This window comes from Podarcis liolepis (genome assembly GCF_965112155.1).
Source record: "Podarcis liolepis genome assembly, chromosome: 16".
NCBI classification, from domain to species: Eukaryota; Metazoa; Chordata; class Lepidosauria; order Squamata; family Lacertidae; genus Podarcis; species Podarcis liolepis.
In genome coordinates, this window is record NC_139567.1 from 43,637,004 (window position 1) to 43,655,246 (window position 18,243).

Here is an 18,243-nt window from a genome sequence, read left to right on the forward strand (position 1 = left end):
AAATTAGCCAGAAGTGAGAGTATGACAGAAGGTGGGGTAGGAGCTGGGCTTCTGCAGGAAGTTATTGGGGCCAAAGTGGGAACCCTCTGGCCTTGTACCACGCAGACCTTTTCTCTCTCTGATTGCATCCCTCAGACGATGCTGCTGGAGAAACTCAGGGTTGCCAAGCGCCCCGCGAATGAGGCCACCTTCAACGTGTTCTACTACTTGCTGGCCTGTTCAGACAATGCCCTCCGGTAAGGAGGCTGCTGCAGCTCCCAACTCAAGGGACCAGCGCCTGCCTGGTTGCATGTGTTGCAGTGTCCACCTGGCTTAGGGCTTGGTTGGAAGGAAGCAAGCAAGATAGCTTTTTCAAAGGTGGCTTTGAAGCCTACTTGAAACCTTCAACTGGTCTGAAATGCAGGGCCCAGATTACTGGCTGGGGTTGCCTTGGGAACTGGAGGCCAGCAATGCTTCTGAATTCCAGTTGCTGGATGCCACTGGAGGGGAAAGGGCTCTTGCACTTGAATCTTGCTTGCAGATTTCCCGCAGGTATCTGGTTGGTCACTGTAAGAAGAAGATGCTGGACTAGGTGCATCATTGACCTGATCCAGCAGGCTCTTCTTATGTGTGTCTGGCCTCCTGTGTTTCTTTCCCGCTGTCCAAAATTGTCATGAAAATGTCCTTTGAGGTGAGACAAGTCTCGCAGCTCTGCCTTGGGAGGGTTTGTCAGCCTCTTCAGATCTGTTTTGGATGTATTCAAATGCCTCTGTGCATATAAGTAAGGAAGGTCTCTCCCCACTGATTAACCGCAGCCCAGCCAGCCCTGAAGTGAGGGGGCAGGACAGTGCAGACCAGGGGCCCTGATGTCCTGAGTGGTTTTAGGAATTCTGTCTGCTTCTGGCAAATGGAGCTTTTGTTTTTGCTTTAAAAAGATTTTTATTTATGTGCAAAAACTACAACATCACATAAGAAAAGAAAAACGAGGACAATTCAAAGCCTTTAGGTCTTGGATGTTTTGTGATAAAACATGGGCCTGATAATCTTGTAGTTATTGGCTGGGGTAATAATGTGCAAATCGTTTCAATTTCTAAGCATCCTCTGGAGGCAGCTGAACATAAATCAAAATCCACAGGGCTCCTGCAAACCAAGGCAACCCTTGTTTTAGTGCAGGGGGTGGGCTGGGGGGAGGGCAAAGTGGGCCTTTCTGAATTGGGATGCTGCCTCCAGCGCTCTCTCTTGACTCTGTCCTCTTCCCCTCCACCCCCAGGACGGAGCTTCATTTCAACCACTTGGCAGAAAACAACGTCTTTGGGATTGTACCCCTGTCAAAGGTAAGGTGGCTCAGTCGTAGAAGGGGTGGAGCTAGAGTCAGACCATCTGGCTCAATATTGTCTACACTGACTGGCAGTAAGGACTCTCAGGCAGGAGTCTCTCGCAGCCCTACCTGGAGGCCATCGGGGATTGAGCTTGGGACCTTCTGCTTGCAAGACAGATGCTCTACCCCTGAGCTATGTCTCCTCTCCTCTTTCTTGATGGGCGGTTGGGCCGCTGAGGGGATCAGAGGTCTGCACGGGTTGCTGGCTAGTGACTGGGAGAGGCTCACAGTATTGTTGTTAGTATGCAAAGCCTTCAACGCTTCGTGACCACTTTGCTTGAAAGATCACCTCCGCCCTCTTTTAACTGCTTTGATCTGTGGGGCTGACATTGCTCTGAGCGTCACATAATATTCATTCTGTCCTTGCCAGAAATCAGTCCTTTAGCATGGCGGCCCCAACACTTCGGATCTCTGCACCGTATTGTTTTCAGTGCCTGCTAAAAGCTTCATTGTTCCCAGCAAGCCTGCTGAGGCCTTTAATTTTAGCATGTAATCTCGATGATGTGATTTTAGCAAGTATAAGTGTTTTATAATGACTGGTTTTCTTTTATCTTTATGTAAATTGCTTTTTATTGGTATCTTCAGCGACTGTTCATTGTAAGCTGCTTGGAGGTATTTCCTTCCAGTAAGCGGTACATAAATTTTGTTAAATAAAAACAGTCCTGCTGTGTGAAAGCTCTGGTTGGCTAGCTTTGCGGGACAGAGCGGAAAAGTCACCTACCACCAAGAGCTTTTACCCTTGTTCCTGAGGACCTGCATGCAGATTTTTAATTAAAAGCTGTGTGGGGTCCCTGTTCTGGCTTCCCTGCTCACTCTCTCACCACAAGAGGCAGGAGCACGTGTGTGCGTGTGCCCTGAGCAGGCCACCCGTGGGCCTGTGGATCTTGGCCGTTGTGCCGTTAAGCCAGCACAGGAAACTACCCCACGTGGCCCTACTGCAGATGCCATTTACTGAGCAATTATAAACAGGCTCCCCATTTTTTTTAGTGCAGGCCAATTGACTGTGTATTTTGTTTTATTTATTTCCTGTTGGCTGCAGCCGGAGGAGAAGCAGAAGGCCGCCCAGCAGTTCAGCAAGCTCCAGGCAGCCATGAAAGTGATGGGCATCTCCAGTGATGAGCAGAAAGCCTTCTGGCTTGTCCTGGGGGCCGTTTATCACTTGGGGGCTGCAGGAGCCACCAAAGGTAATGGGCCAAGCTCGTCAAGAGCTGCCTTGCTTGGGCGCTAGGAGTGGCTTCGTTGCTGCTGAGTTGGGCTTGGGATTCCCTTTAGGACACAGGGATGGGAAACCTTCATCCCCTCTCGGCCAGACGTGAGCCTCCTTGGACCCCTATGAGGTTGTTTCTTACCGAATTAACATTTATTTTATTATCAATACCACATTTATATCCCACCTTTTCCTCCAAGGAGCTCAAGGTTGTCCCCACTCTTCTCCACCTCTCCATTTTATCCTCACAACAGCCCTGTGAAGTAGGTTAGGCTGATGGTGAATGGCCCATGCCTTCATGGCTGAACAATATGCAATCTCAGATGTGGAGTGGGTAGAGACACAGCCTCAGAAAGGATTGAGCTCTCCCTGCACACCACTGCAGCCACCCTGCTTTCTGCAGTCTCTCCCCTCACCCCTTTGACAAGTGGGCAGGAGGACCCACTTGTCAATCACCTGACGTCAAAAGGAAGAAGAGGCGGGATGAAGTTTGAATGGAAGAGCTTCAGACAGAGGAGGAGGAGGAGCCAAGTGAAGCCAGGCTGTCGTCAGAGTTGCCGGACTGGACCTTGCTCCTTCTCTGACCCTCTGACCTCCATTGCAGGAATTGCTGCTTGACAGCTAACAGTTGAGGGAGCGGAGCAACCAGACAGAGCTGGTCTGTCTTCAAGTTGATAACTGCTCTGGAAGTGGGTGGCTGGGAAATTCCTTTGCGACATCACAAGAACTGCATGGCTTAGCCCCCTCCCCACCACACATCAGCCCCAAAGAAGAGAGGGTTCATTTGGATTCAGTGCCTCCAAGTCTGCCCCGCTGCTCTGGAATCAGAAATTGGTACCTCATGTTTTCTGCAGTCACACTCAGACATAACCAGGAGAGGGCAGTCCATCACAGGGCTCAGCGCTACAGCTACTGCCTCCTGCACTTTGGGCAACGTGTGTGTGTGTGTGTGTGTGTGTGTGTGTGTGTGTGTGTGTGTAGTGTTTTGCAGCGGCTGGCTTGCTGCTAACACCTGTTCTTTGGGTGTGTGTTTGTGATTTAATCTATTCCCTGAGCAATGAGTGAGTCGGTTGCTTGGAGCTGTCAGCATCTCTGCTTAAATGTAGCCCCGTCTTTCAGGCAGGGTTGCCATGGCGGTGGTGGGCAGCCCACATCTCATCCCTGAGTTTTAGATCACCTGTGATTATCCCTCAGCGGCAGCGAGATCCTCTGCTTGTCACATGGCATTAGGAAGGAACCGTGGCCAATTTTTCTTTTTCAACCTTTCCCTTTCTATATTAAAATCCCGAGCAGGTCTTAGGCCCTTGCTCTGGAACATAGGAAGCTGTCCTGTGCTCCGTCTACCAAAATGTTTGACTGACCGCAGCTCTCCAGCTTTTCAGGCAGGGAGTGTCTCCCACCCTCCCTGGAGATGTTGTTGGGGATTGAACCCTCAACCTTCTGCATGCCAAGCAGATGCTGTATCCATGAGAGAGGTTTGCTCCCTTAGGAACATAGGAAGCTGCCTTCTACTGAGTCAGGCTGGCTGAGTATTGTCTGCACTGTCTGGCAGCCGTGGCTCCCCAGGGTTTCAGGGAGATGCCATTGGGGGGTTGAACCTGCAACCTTCTGCATGCGAAGCAGCTGCTTTATACCCCTGAGCTATGTCCCTTCCCCAGTCCTGCCTCCACTCCACTGACGCCTGGAACTGTGCTCCTTCCCATCTAGCTGGTGGAGACAAACTGTGATATGCAACCCAGAAATCTTGGACCCCTTCTGCAATTATCTTTAACTCCACAACTTTGGGATGGGTTTTTTTGTCTCATGAAAGTGTGTGTGTGTGTTTGTGTGCCTCACCTGCCTTTGTTGCACCTGATGTCTCTGCAGGAACCTTTTTATGTCAAAGCTGTGTTCTAACTCCCCTCTCTTTGTGTTTGCATGGTGCATGCTGCTCCCTTTGCAATGCAGACGGCGACGAAGGTAAAGCCCCCTTTCCTTGTGCCCCCCCCAATGAAATCCACCTCCCCTCTGCCCTTTCTCTTCCTCATCCCCCTCCACCCACATTCCTCCATACTCATGTTTGGTGCCTTCTGGCGCACAGGGCTGGTTAGCTCAGTCCCGTTTACCACCTCCCCCTGGTGAGCTCGCTGCCCCAGATCCTCCTTAGAAGTGGGCCACCAAGGTGGCCCTGGGAGTTCACCCTCTTCCTCTGTGCCATGGTCATGGGGGCAGGAGTTGGGTGGGCTGTCTGTACATAGGAAGCTGCTTTATAGAGAGACTAATTGCATTAACCATGCAGTTCAGTGCTCTCTACACTGACTGGCAGGGGGTCTTTTCCAGCTCTACCATTGGGGAATGAAACAGGTTCTCTGCCACTGAGCTATGGCACTTTCCCTAAAAAACATAAGAACCCAAGAAGCTGCCCCATACCAAATCAGGTCGCTAGGTGTCTCACCTAGCTTGATATTGCCTGCACTGACTGGCAGCAGCGCTCCAGGCTTTCAGGCAGGCAGCCTTCCCCAGACCTGCCTGCAGATGCCCTAGGGGCTGCATGTATCATGCAGCTGGTGGTCAGTCCTTCCCATCTTCACCTCAAACCAGCTATGGTGCCCCTCCCTCCCTTCCCCACGTCACGTGTTAAGCAGTTTTGCACAGGAGGGTCTAGAAACTTGAATGCTTGGCATAATTTACTGTGGACCTCTGTGTGTGGCTATCATTGACACCCCCCCCCCGAAAAAACTTGTATTGTCTTCTGTCCCTTCTGCTTTGCATCGAAATGTGCTGGACCAGGCCTGTCCTGCGCAGCCTCACCTTCTAACTTCTGAGAAGCACCTGGTCCTTCATGACACCCTGTGCAAAGGAGAAACAATCCCTTTCCCCCTGGATATCTATGGGTGGGCAACCCCACCCCAACTGAAACCTTTGAAGATGTGCCCCTTCCTCTGTGGCCCCAGGAAGGCCCACTGTTAAGAGTGGGATGGCTTCACTTACTGTTAGGAATACAGGAAGCTGCCTTGCACTGAGTCCATCTGGCTCAGTATCGTCTGCACTGACTGGCAGCAATGGCTCTCCGGGGTTTCAGGCAGAGTGTCCCTCCTAACCCTGCCAGCAGGTGCCACTGAGGTTTGAACCGGGGACCTTCTGCTTGCAAGGCAGATCCTCTGCCACCCTCTGCCACAGCTATGTGTCTTGATGGGCGGGTGGACAGCTGGGTGGCTGTCACCAGCAGGTGATGTTTCTGGTTGTTCCCCCACCTCCCACCCCCCAGTTCTGGCAAGGCGGAGAGAGGGCTGCCTTTCTGCTATTCTCTCCACAGCCCCTTCTTCCTTGGCTGCCTACAGCCCGTCCTGCAATGGCTCATTGCCATGCTTAGCCTGGCAAGAAGCATTAAGCTGTTGACCTCCAATCTCCCCTCATCAGGCTCCTAAATACATTTTCATTATGTCTCTCTCTCTCTTTGCCCCCTCACATTTCTTTCGCCCCCTCCCTTCCCCAGCAACGTCTTGCTTTTTAATTCTGTACAATGTGAACGATGACAAGGCCAAGCAGTGGGTCGTGCCATGCCGAACCCTGATAAAGCGTGATCCCTCACCTAATGAATTTTATTCCTTTTCCACTGTTCATGTGTGGAGAATCAGATGCTTGTGTTGTCCCTGGCAGGTCCCTCCTCTCCCCTCCACTCCTGGGCTCCTCCTTCCACATTGCGAGTGGGGCCTGGAGCTCTCTGTTGACAAGGGGAAGGATGAGTGCTGACTTGCATATGGTGCTGAGCCCTTGGGTCCTTTCCAGAAATGTCTCCTCTTCCCCACCCCCACCGGGCCAGCACAAGGGAGCTTCTTCGCTTCTCTTGACTCAGACCTGATATTCTCTCTCTCTCTCTCTCTCTCTCTCTCTCTCTCTCTCTCTCTCTCTCTCCATCCCTCCCTCCCCTCTTTTCAGCTGGGAGGAAGCAGTTTGCTCGCCACGAGTGGGCCCAGAAAGCAGCCTACCTTCTGGGCTGCACACTGGAAGAGCTGTCCTCATCCATCTTCAAGCATCAGCCCAAAGGGACCCTGCAAAGATCCACCTCCTTCCGCCAGGGGCCGGAGGAAGCTGCCTTGGCAGATGGCTCAGGTAAGTTGAACCTGCAAGGGTCAGAAGCCTCTGAAGGAGAGTGAGGCGGGGCCATCGGTCCTTCCTGTCCCTTATATATGTGCACACGCACACACAAATGTTAGTCACATCCATTAATTTCAATGGGTCTGTTGCTCTTGGCATCCATCTGTCTTGATAGACAGTGGAAGTGTGTGCCTTCAAGGGTGAAATCAAACTGCTGGAGAATCACAGCGCCTGCTGTGGCTGCAGAGACCGGGGACTGTGGCCTCCTGCATTGTTTTTGCTGTGTTTGCAGCCCCCCAAGTGACCTCCCCAGGGCTGTATGGAAGTCCTGGGCTGCCCAGACAACAAGACCCCTCCTCAGTGTCACTGGTGTGGTCCAAAGGAAAGCAGAGCACGACATTTCCATCAACTCCAGGAGTTGCTGGAAGGAGGCGTACAAGGCGCCATCCAACCATCTTAGGGATTTCACTCTGGATCCGTGGAGGGTTTTCTCCTTAGCCTTTTCTTCTCTCAAGGGTATCCTGCAAGACAGCGGAGGTTTAGGACCAGAGTTTTCCTTCTCCTAGATGGGCTACCTTTCCAGGTGGATGAGCCCCATCTGCCTCCCTTCCCCCATTTTCAATTACAGCATGTGCAGAAATCACCTGCTTGACCGTTGGACCCACTGTTGGTCTCACCCGCTCATTCCCCTGGATTCAGTGGGTCTGCTGTAATCAACATTGGATACAACACACTCTCTCTTGTGTGTGTTTCATCTATGCAACCCACGCTTTCTTCTTTTAATAAATTTCCTTCTATCTAACAGTGGCACAGAAAAGTACAGCATCCCAAAAATGATTAAAGAGAGGCATTTTAAAAGGGTTTTTGTTGATTGGGGTGGGCACACATCAAAGGATTTTTAAATGTGCTTTTAATAAACAGAGGTCAGGTCCAAATGACAATAATAATTAGAACCTAGCCATTATTATGTCACAATGGTAGCAAAGGATTGAGGAATACATTTCTGGATATATTGCTTTTAAACTCCAAAGATGCTTTTAAATCTCCAAATGTCACTACATTTAGGATTGGATATCATGTTTAAATGAATAGATACTTTAAAAAATAATTAAAAAAATCCCAACCCACATCTAATTGCATGGAATCATCTCTGTGTGTAGAAATCCCAACACAAAAAAAATATTCTGGGCTTTTAAAAAAAATGCATGTACCCCCTTTTTCACTTATCACACAAAGTTTTGTTTTGGGGGGAGGAATTAAAAACAAAAGAGCATGAGCAGAGCCTGGCTGCTGGATGAGGCCCGTGGCCCCTCTAGTCCAGCCTCCTGTTCTCAGAGTGGTGGGTCAGGTGCCCCAGAGGGAAACCTGTAAAAGCAGGGCTGGAGCGCAAGCGCCACACTCCCCCTCCTGCAACTGGCATTCAGAGGCGTATTGCTGCAGACAGTGGAGAGAGAACATAGCTGTCAGGCTTAACCTTATTGGCGGCCTTATTCTCCTCTATGAATTTGTCTCATCCTCTTTTAAAGGCCATTTATCTTGTGGGCCATTGCTGTCTCATTTGGCAAGGAGTTCCATAGTTCAAAATAAGTCCTTTCTTTTAGCTGCCCCGAATTTTCCAGCATTCAGCTTCATTGAACGAGTTCTAGTGTGTATTTTTTAAAAAAATAATAAACAATTATTCAAAAGTTACAATAACAGCTTTGTCCACTGCCATAATATCGTAAAATGATCACTCCCTGAGTTCTAGTGTTATATGAGAGAGAGAAAAAAAGAAAGAAAGAAAGAAAGAAAAGCTTTTTTCTATCCCCTTTCTCTGTATCATGCATCATTTTATCCTTTCCTCCTCACTGGGGGTCTCTCTTGTCTCTTGCTCCCCCAGGCCCAAAGACGACTGCTCTGGAGTGCTTGGAGGCCCTCGCCTCAGGCCTGTACTCTGAACTCTTCACGCTCCTCATCTCACTCCTCAACAGGTATGGAAGTGCCAGTGGTGGGTCTTTCTAGGGATGGGGGAGGCAGAGGATTCAGCTTGCTTTCAGAGGCGGGCCCAGCAAACCTGCACCTTCCAAAACTATGCGTGGATCAGAATGCAGCCATCTTTTGAAACATGGCTGTTCTCCAGGCTTTGCAGTGCAAATTCTGGCTCCGTGGGAGACCACCTACCTGCCTTGCATGCAGAGGTTCTGTCCCTAATGACATCTCCAGATGGAGCTGCGAAAGATCCTTGCCTAAAACCTTGGAGAGCTGCTGCCAGTCAGTGTAGACAGTACTGAGTTAGATGGACCCATGGTCTGACTCAGTTTCAGGCAGCTTCCTGCAGAGAAACCAGAGGATACAGTGGAAAGCAGCTTCCTGTGTTCCTTTGTGTACAAAAATGCACATGCTAGCTTGGGGCCAGTTGTCAGGGCTTGAGCCAGGCATAGGTCAGCAACAAAAGTAATAAATCACTCAAGGCCAGAGCAGTTAAATGTTTATTCAAGAAAAGAAGCCACAGCTCAGGCCTAGTGGTCTTGGCAATGCTTTCTAGGAGGTCTTGTCCTGATGGAACAGTTGCAAGGACTGAAGGCCCCTGCCGTCCCAGTGCCCACTAGTGCCTGCTTTAAACATTTCCGTTTACACAATGCCTGTCCAGACTATGTTGTCATGTCATCTGGTTTTTAGCTTATAGTTGATTTATTTATTTTTAAACAGTTTCAAATAGTTGTTTTAAACTGTTTTTTAACAGACAGTTTTATTGTTTTTGTAAATGGTTTTGAGATACTTTTTTCCTTTACCATCAAGCGGCTTATAAATGTTGTGAAATAAAAAAATAAAAAATGCATATGTAAGTGAAAAGAACATGCAAAAACGCATTACATATGGGGAAATGGCTTTGCGAAAGCGTGAACGTTAAAGGAAGCTGCATACAGAAATGTGTGTGTTAGGAGAAACCCGCACTAAAATGCTTGATGACTTTTCATGGGGCCCTTAAATAAATTGCAAACCAATGTGGAGAACAGAACATTAGGCTGTAAAAAAAAGGATAAACCAAAATGGCCAGATTCACCCATCCCTGGCTTCACCCAAGTTAAGAAAACCCTCCTCCTCCTCCTCCTCTTTCTTTCCCCCTCCTGTTGGCTAATCCTTAGCAAGCTCCATCAATGCGCCCGACCTTTTCAGACCCCAAGTGCATTAGCTGAGCTAACGAGGAGAGGAAAAGCTTTCCCCCCTTCTAACAGAACTTCTCCATCCCTGCTTTGCAAGGCTGCTTCTGCAGAGCCGAGGGCAGCAGGGCCCCCTGTTCCTTAGGCTGGCCCAGCTAGCCAGCATTACGTGGCCACCAAGTTGAATCCTGGAATTGTAGAGTTGGAAGAGACCCAAAGGGTCATCCATCCATCCCTTTCATAAACAACAGCTGGAAGACATACAGAAAGTTAAAATACTAAAACGGGTTAAAATGCACATTACCTTTCTGAGCACCTTGACAGGCTTGGCAAAACAGGAATGTTCTTAGCAGGCACTGCAAAGAGTACAGCGAAGGCAGTTACTTATATCGATAGGCAGGGAATTGCAAAGTGTAGGTGCTGCAATTGGGTTCTTAAAAATGCAGAACAGGTATTGTCTGGCACCTGTAGCAGTGATAGTTTCGCTGATCAAAGCAGTTGAGTGGGCACATCCAGGGTAAACTGGTCCCCAGTTATGGGTTTAATATACTAATAGCAGCACTTTGAACTTTTGGCATGGTAGCAGATCAGCAACCAGCGCAGATCTCTAAGCAGCCCCAGAAATCACGGAATTGGGGTGGCTTCCTTTTTTTGCGAAGGCAGCAGAGGTCACAGCTGCATATGAAGAAGCAAAGTCTGAATTAGGAGTCTCTGGAAAGGAGCACTTCTTTCTCTGGGGCTAATCTGTTAAGAGCCCTTCTGGATCAGTCCAGTCCTTTAAATGTATGGTACATTTGCAGCCATACTGCTGGCCAGTCCAGGGCTGTGGAGACCAGTGCTAATCCCTGCATTTGTAATACTTGGGGGCTTAAAACCCTCTCTACCCTGCAAGAAAAAGAATCCTCTAACCGCACTTTCCCCCCCTTTGTCTGCTGAGGGCCCTCAAGTCCAGCCAGCGGTCCTTGTGTTCCATGATGATTGTGGACACCCCCGGCTTCCAGAACCCCGAGATGGCTGGCCAGAGCCGCGGGGCCACTTTCGAAGAGCTGTGCCACAACTATGCCCAGGAGCGGCTGCAGACCCTCTTCCACGAGCGCACTTTCGTGCAGGAGCTGGAGAGATACAAGGAGGTATCGTCTGGTTTGGGGGAAAGGAGCTCGTAGCTCCCACCCCAGTCCCTAACGCTAAAGCAGCAGGCAGTGCCTGAGTCAGTTCTCAGGTGGAAAGGGTGGGGCAACCAGGTACTGTGCCGAGATACCCCCCCCATCTATCATCTGGCTTAATCTCTTTTCTGCGCCACCTTCTAATTGAGACCCTAATTCAGCTGCTGATTGAAACCAGCGAGGGAGGAGGCTCATTTTAGATCCCCCCTCTTATTAACCCTAATCAGTAGCATCTGATCTGCCACCTCCTAGGAGCAGGGGTTTTCATGAGTTGCCTCCCTCTCTCCCTCTTGCCCCCTTGAGGTCGGATGGCCATCTGTCAGAAATTCTTTAGCTGTGACTGCTGCATTGCAGGGGGTTGGATAAGATGATTTCTTGGGGGGGGCGGGTTCCCACCCAACTCTACGATTTTATAATACTGTGACTCCTCTCCCGTCCCCTCAACCAGGTGTGGGAAGCCTGTGGCACTCCAGGTGTAGCTGAACTACAACTCCCATCAGCTCCAGCAAGGGATGATGGGAGCTGTGGTTCAGCAGCCTCTGGAGGGCCAAAGTTTCCCCACACGTTTCCTTAAACCTTTGGCCTGCATTAACGCAGTAGAATGCTTTCTGCATCTGGCTGCAAAACCTCAACCCTGCACCCTTCTCTTCTGTGGTGATGTTGGGGTGCAGGACGCAGCTGTTCTCCCAAATTTGTGCACTGCAAGAGAACAGCTAGCACAGCACAAGGAGTGGCCAAAATCAGAAATGCCACCCTGCAGGGGAGACTAGCCAGTTGCATTTCTGAGACCCAGGAATCCAGGAAATATTGCAGTCTGAACGTGACCTTTTTTTTTTTACAGAGGCAAAACCAAACTGTTTTGGGGTTTGTTTGTTTTTTTTTTTGTTATTCTGGGCCCCTGAGCTGTCCTTTCAGACACCTGGATTAAATCCGGAGTTTGTTTGAGTGGCATGGCTTGGGGTTGGTGATGGTGGTGGGATCAGGGTTGATGTCTCTCAAAGTTTCTCTTGGCTGTCCTTCAGAATCTGGAACTTCCTTTTAATTTAATTGTTTAAAAACATTTATGCAGGATGCCAGGTGCTGTTGCTGCTGGACAAGCCGTGCATTGTGCACAGGGTGGGTTGCTGGGGGGCGGTGACGATATTGACAACCCCCTCCTCCAACACACAAGGAGATTCCTTCTCCCCTGCCCTGCCCACAGTGCATGGATTGCCAGTCTGGCACCAGCTCTTTAGGCAACAGGATTTGGTGGGGGTGGGAGAAGGGGTGGTGCTCACACACCACAGGGCTATCCAGGGAACCCCCTGCTGTGTGTGTGACTTTGCCCCCATAGATTCTGTTCCAACTAATGCACTGACCACTTCTCTCCACATCCGCCAACCAGTCCCCTCCTCTCTTTCTTTCTCTGTCTCTGATTGCCTTTTTAACTGTAATCTGTAGCCCCACGGGCCACTAATCACGCCTCCTCTGTCCGTCCTTCTCTAGGAAAACATAGACCTTTCCTTAGATGCCTTAGAGCCTAATACATCTGGGTCTATAGCCACAGTAGACCAAGCGTCCCACCAGGCACTGGTAAGCTGCATGTGAGGGCTCTTCACGGGGGATGGCTGCCACCCCTGCCGCTGCCGCCGCTGCCCGTTCCTGCTCCACCCCTCCTCCTGCCCCCTCTCCCTGCATCTGGTCCTCTGCCTGCCCTCAAACAGGGCAGCTGCTTGGCTGCAGGTGGTTCTTTTTTGTGATGCTGCTGGGCGGGGCGGATGCATGCAGGTGGTGGGGTTCAAGACAACTTCCTGCCTGCAGTCTGAGCCACAGAGGCTTCCTCTCTCCCATAACACAGCCATCCAGTGAGTGTGTGTGTGTGTGTGCGAGAGAGAGCTCTTTCTCTTTCTTTGCTCAATTTTGGACTGGGATATGTCCCTTGCAAGCATGCCTCTCAGACCTGGGATGTGTAAAAGGTAAGGCTTGAGCAGTCTGGGCACAGCTTCAGGGAAACCCGGGGCAGAAACAAATGGAAGCATGTGAGTGGGTGGACGAGAGGATTTAGATCAATTCCACACCGTTTTAAAGCGCCCCGTCGCAAGAATCCTGGAAACTGTAGTTTGCAAAGGATGCTAGGAATTGTTGCTCTGCAAGGACTAAACTACTTGGAGGCAAACCCTTCTGAACGCCGGTTGCTGGAAGCCGCAGGAGGGGAGAGTGTTCCTGCACTTGGGTCTCGCTTGCAGGTTTCCTTCAGGCACCTGGTTGGCCAGTGTGAGAGCAGGACACTGGACTTGATGGGGCATGAGCCTGATCCACTAGACTGCACTTACATTCTTACTACAGTTCCCAGAATTCCATGTGCTTTCAATGTGTGGTGTGAACGTGGCCTTATCCTCAAGGCCAGAAGGAACTCGTGCCAGCCTGACTGGCTTGACAGTGGGATGCAGGTGGTTTCTGCTGCTTGGTTTGGAGGCTTCCAATGGGTTCCCTTGCAGTCTGTGCTAAAGAAACCAAGCCTTGCCTTGCTGGGTCAGACCAAAGCCCTGTCTAGTCCTGCCTCCTGGGCACGAAAGCAGCCAGGGCGTCCAGGAGCTGGGCATGGTGGCAACAACCCTCCAGCTTTCCTTTCACCCTGCATATTTCCTGCATGGAGACACTGCGTAGCTGTCTTGAGACCTTGACCCGTGATCTTGGCTCCCCTAACTTGAGCCTTCGGGAGCCATCGTTCTGCTATAACACCCTTCCCTGCAGCTTCTCAGCTTGCAGCATGCAGTTTCAACCAGGAGTGGTGGTTGAGGTGGCTGGTCCTGCTTCTGGAGTCGGACTAGGTGGGGGTTTGGTCACCTTCTGGGGTGCTTCACTCCTGGTGACCCCAGAGGTCTGCTTGCAAGGCTTTGTCCAGTAGGGACAACCGGGTCATTCCATGGACCCTTTCAGTGCCTTCCCCAGCATGGATCCACGCCCTCGTTTTCCCTGCTGTTAGCCAAAGGGTGCTGCGCCCAGAGCATGTTGTGGAGGGGACGACGGGGAGGGCGAGAAAGGGGGTGGGGTGCATTTCAAACCTCCTAGCCTGACAGCTGCCACTGAGGGAACCGGCTTCCTGACTGGGAGCTACAACCTTGGCAGAGCATTTATCCTTCCAATTAGCCAACGCTAACGAGGAGAAAGCGCTGGCTCCAGGTAGGGAGACGGCTGTCAGGGTTAGTTAGGGCTTCGCTCTGATCTAGGCAGATCTGACTGGATGAAGGGGGGCTATGAACTCTGTGTTTGTGTGAGAGAGAGGAGGGCTGGGGAGTTGCAGTGCAGGCGTCACGCATGGGGAGGATGGATTTCACCGTGGAATGGGTGCATGGGTGTGAGAGGCGCAGAACCTACCCCATTGCTCCCCCTTTTCCACTTACCCTCTGCAGTTTCTCTCCCCAAGTGCATTTCTCAGCAGCCAAGCTCCTGTGACTGAAAGCAACTTTGGTGTGGGGCAAAAGCATTTAAGGAGAATGGCTGTGTGTGTGTGTGTGTGTGTAGCAAGTGGTACATGAGGGGAGGGCCTCCCTGCTTTCACTGAGAGGGTGTGGGGAAGCATCCCCCCTTATGTGATTGGAACTGTTCCAACGTTAAGCACACCAGGCATCTGATTTGGGGTCATGGGCAGCTGCCTTATGCAAGGTCAGGCTGTCAGTCTAGCCCAGCATTGTCCGCTTTGACTGGCAGCAGCTCCCCAATGCCTTCTGCTTGGATCCTTTCAATGTGACGTCTCAGGATCTGAACCTGGTGCCTTTTGCAGCTGCTCTCCGGCGGAGCTTTGGAAGCCCCCTCTCCTGGCGTCAGGGTGTGTTACTGGTCTTCTTCTCCCCACACTGGCCTTTAGGATGGAAGAGAGATTTTATGGGGTCTGGGGACTCGATGGGCCCCCTTTGGCCTGACCCAGCAGGCTCCTTATGGGCTCTTGCGGATTTTGCTTTGGTGTTATTTGAAATCGGTATTCTGCTTTTCACCATGTAGGTGTCAAAGCAGCTTACAACAATGAAACATAGACAACGCAATGGGTCTTCCGGCTCAGCAACGTCTGCAGGGTCTCCCTCCCTCTCCAGCGACCTGAGGAGGGAGCTTTGTCGGGTGGGGAGCAGCGGAAGCGAAGGAAGCCGCTGTTGCTCTCCCGTTTGTCCCGTGCGCCCATAATTTTCCTTTTCCGTTTGCATCTGAGCCAATAAAGGAGTGGGGAGGCGGCGAGGCTTGAAAGTCCCTGCTGCTGCTTGTCATCCTAATGGAGGGGCCTGTTAGCACACAGCAGTGTGGCTGATGAATTTCGTCAGTTTGTGCCGCATTAGGAGGCCGGGAGGGATGTCTCCCCCCACTTCACTTATCCTCTTGCCCGTGAGTTACTTGCAAACAATGGAGCTTTCCACGCACGCTTGCAAAAGGTGGGGCTGCTTTTGAAACCACCCCACCATGACTCTCCCAGGAGGGCTGGGGTCACAGACCCGCCTTCCTTCTCCCACTGCTCAGATCCTTATTATTATTATTATTATTTCCAAATTGATTTCCTACCATTCTTGGTCCCTAAGCACTCCTGGCAAGCTCGAGAGATAATTTTTTTGAAAAAAACAAATAAATCATTAAGTTGAAAACACACAAACCCTGCTACTTGCAAATCACTGAACACTAAAATTATTGAAAACGGCAACAGTGATATTGGCAATTGAAATAGATCAGCGTGAGGCGGTCTGGAAGAGGGATGGCCGCTCCTTGCTGTGGACGGGGATGAAAGAGCCCAACATGCAGCAACAAAACTCGACAGCAGAGCTGCACAGGCTCCCTCGTCAAAGGCACCCGGGCCCAGTCCAGTCCCCAGTGGCATCTCCTGGTAGGGCTGAGTTGCTGCCAGTCATTGTAGACAGAGCCAAGCAAGGTGGATCCATGGCCTGGCTCAGTAGAAGGCAGCTTCCTCTGCTCCTACTTCAGTCAGCCCTTGGTTTGGAGGAGGGACGCCAGCGTGTCCGGCAAGGCTCCTGCTTTGCATGCAGCAGATCCCAGGTTTAATCCTCGTCATCTCTAGCTGGGTTCTGAAACCTTGGAGAGCCACCATCGTTCTGCCCGGACACTGAGGTCCAGCGCCAAGGGCCTTTTGGCAGTTCCCTCGCTGCGAGAAGCCAAGTTACAGGGAACCAGGCAGAAGGCCTTCTCGGTAGTGGCACCCGCCCTGTGGAACGCCCTCCCACCCGATGTCAAAGAGAAAAACAACTGCCAGAATTTTAGAAGACATCTGAAGGCAGCCCTGTTTAGGGAAGCTTTTAATGTTTAATAGGTTATTGCCAGATGTTATTATTATTATAGACAGTAGTGAACTGGATGGACCAATGATCTGACTCATGGGCCTGGCTCAGGAATAGTATCCTGTTTTATATGCCAGGAGCCGGCAAGAGAGAGAGAGCTACTGCAGATTGCCCAGAGACAAACCAGTAGATCCTGATCTCTCCTCTGCCCACTCCTTCTTTAAGGCACAACCTCCCCCTCTCTCCCTCCCTCTCTTAGGGGTGGAATATAAGCAGTGCAGAGCATGACAACTCTATGCCTCTTCAAACCAAAAGTTCTGCTGGTTTCTCTGCCAGCACCTGGGATTTCACTAAGAACTGCCCATTCTCTCCTTCCCTCCCTCCTTCCACCCGCCAGTCTTAACTCATCAGCCACGGAGGCGAGAGATCTCTCCGCCTCTCCCCTTTCAATTAAAAACCAAAGCATCTCGGGATGCCGAGGTCCATGCCTGGCTCAGAAATTTCCGCGCTTGTGCCTTGCAATTCCCAGGAGGGCCGTCCTGAATTGCCACTGCCAGCTCCTGTTCAGAGATTCTCCCCACCCACCCCTTCTTAAAAACAAAATCAGAATGCATGGATATTCTTAATTGGGATGCGATGCTTTGCCATCTAGATTCTGCTTTAGGAACTGAAATAGACAGATAAGAGAAAGTCCTTTGTGCAGCTCGTAGTCAAGCTATACTGCTTGCTGCAACGGGGGCAGTGATGGCCACTGACTTGGATGGCTTTGAAAGAGGACCCCACAGATTCTTGGAGGGGAAAGGTATCAATGGGTACTAGCCATGATGGCTGTGCTCTGCCTCCATGAATGGGGACAGCAATGCTTCTGAATACCAATTGTTGGAAACTACAGCAGCGGAGAGTGCTTTGCGCCCGGGTCCTGCTTGCAGGCTTCCCTTTGAGGCCTGTGAGAACAAGGTGCTGGACCTGGTGGTCCCCGTTTGGCCTGATCCAGCAGGCTCTTCTTATGAACATAGATAGTAAAGGGACCCCTGACCATTAGGTCCAGTTGCAGACGACTCTGGGGTTGCAGCGCTCATCTTGTTTTACTGGCTGAGGGAGCCGGCGTACAGCTTCCAGGTCGTGTGGCCAGCAGGACTAAGCCACTTCTGGCGAACCAGAGCAGCACACGGAAATGCCGTTTACCTTCCTGCCGGAGCGGTACCTAGTTATCTACTTGCACTTGATGTGCTTTCGAACTGCTAGGTTGGCAGGAGTTGGGACCGAGAACAGGAGCTCACCCCATCGCGGGGATTTGAACCGCCAACCTTCTGATCGGCAAGCCCTAGGCTCTGTGGTTTAACCCACAGCGCCACCCGCGTCCCGAACATAGGACGTTACCTTATGCTCAATCAGACCACCAGTCCTTGTAGCTCAGTCGTATCTGCTATGTCTCTCCAGGGTTTCAGGCAGGGGGACATTTCCACCCATCACGGGTTGAACCTGGGATCCTGCATGCCAAGCAGGGCCCCCCTCTCACTAAGCGATGGCCCTTCCCCCTTTCTCCTGAGTTTGGCAACTTCAGGTACCAAGGGTGGCAGCTGCTGCAGCACTGAAGCCTGTGTGTGTGTGTGTGTGTGTGTGTGTGTGTTGAGAGCAGCTGCTCCTCCAATTGCTCCCCGCTGAGTTGCGGGGAGTAATTTTGCTGCTTAAGCCTCCAGATTGAATTTCTACCGAGTAAACGTCTTGTGTGGGAACATTTTACTAGACAATGTGTGTTTCTCCTGTCTCTGGTATTAAGTATTGATTCTTCCTGGGCAAAGTATTTGTTTTTAAAGCTGGAGCCGAGCGCAAGGCTGCCCCCGCCTGCCCCCGGCTTTCACCACTTCATTGCTCCTAGGGCTGGGCTTTCCCAGGCAGGCTTGTGGCGATGTGTGCAGCTTACGCAGAGGGAGGAGGATACCCAGGGTGTGTGTGTGTGTGTGTGTGTGTGCGCGCGCGTGTGTGTGTGTGCACACACACATGGCAAGCAGTACGCAGTGCTGCCCCCAGGAATGGGGCAGCCCCT

The 18,243-nt window shown here is 51.1% G+C and overlaps 1 protein-coding gene across 29 annotated transcripts in view; it reads left to right on the forward strand.

Moving 5' to 3' along the window:
- MYO18A (myosin XVIIIA) overlaps window positions 1-18,243 on the forward strand; it is a 151,625-nt gene that overhangs the window by 69,922 nt on the left and 63,460 nt on the right. For 13 of the 29 annotated variants that reach the window (XM_083479689.1, XM_083479702.1, XM_083479711.1 and 10 more), the window contains 8 exons: window positions 136-236; window positions 1,250-1,313; window positions 2,397-2,541; window positions 4,512-4,523; window positions 6,483-6,656; window positions 8,521-8,611; window positions 10,719-10,911; window positions 12,430-12,516. In XM_083479689.1, the coding sequence (XP_083335815.1) occupies window positions 136-236; window positions 1,250-1,313; window positions 2,397-2,541; window positions 4,512-4,523; window positions 6,483-6,656; window positions 8,521-8,611; window positions 10,719-10,911; window positions 12,430-12,516 (867 nt within the window). The remainder of the gene's footprint in view (window positions 1-135; window positions 237-1,249; window positions 1,314-2,396; window positions 2,542-4,511; window positions 4,524-6,482; window positions 6,657-8,520; window positions 8,612-10,718; window positions 10,912-12,429; window positions 12,517-18,243) is intronic. The other 16 variants (XM_083479692.1, XM_083479705.1, XM_083479695.1 and 13 more) reach the window with 3 other exon arrangements.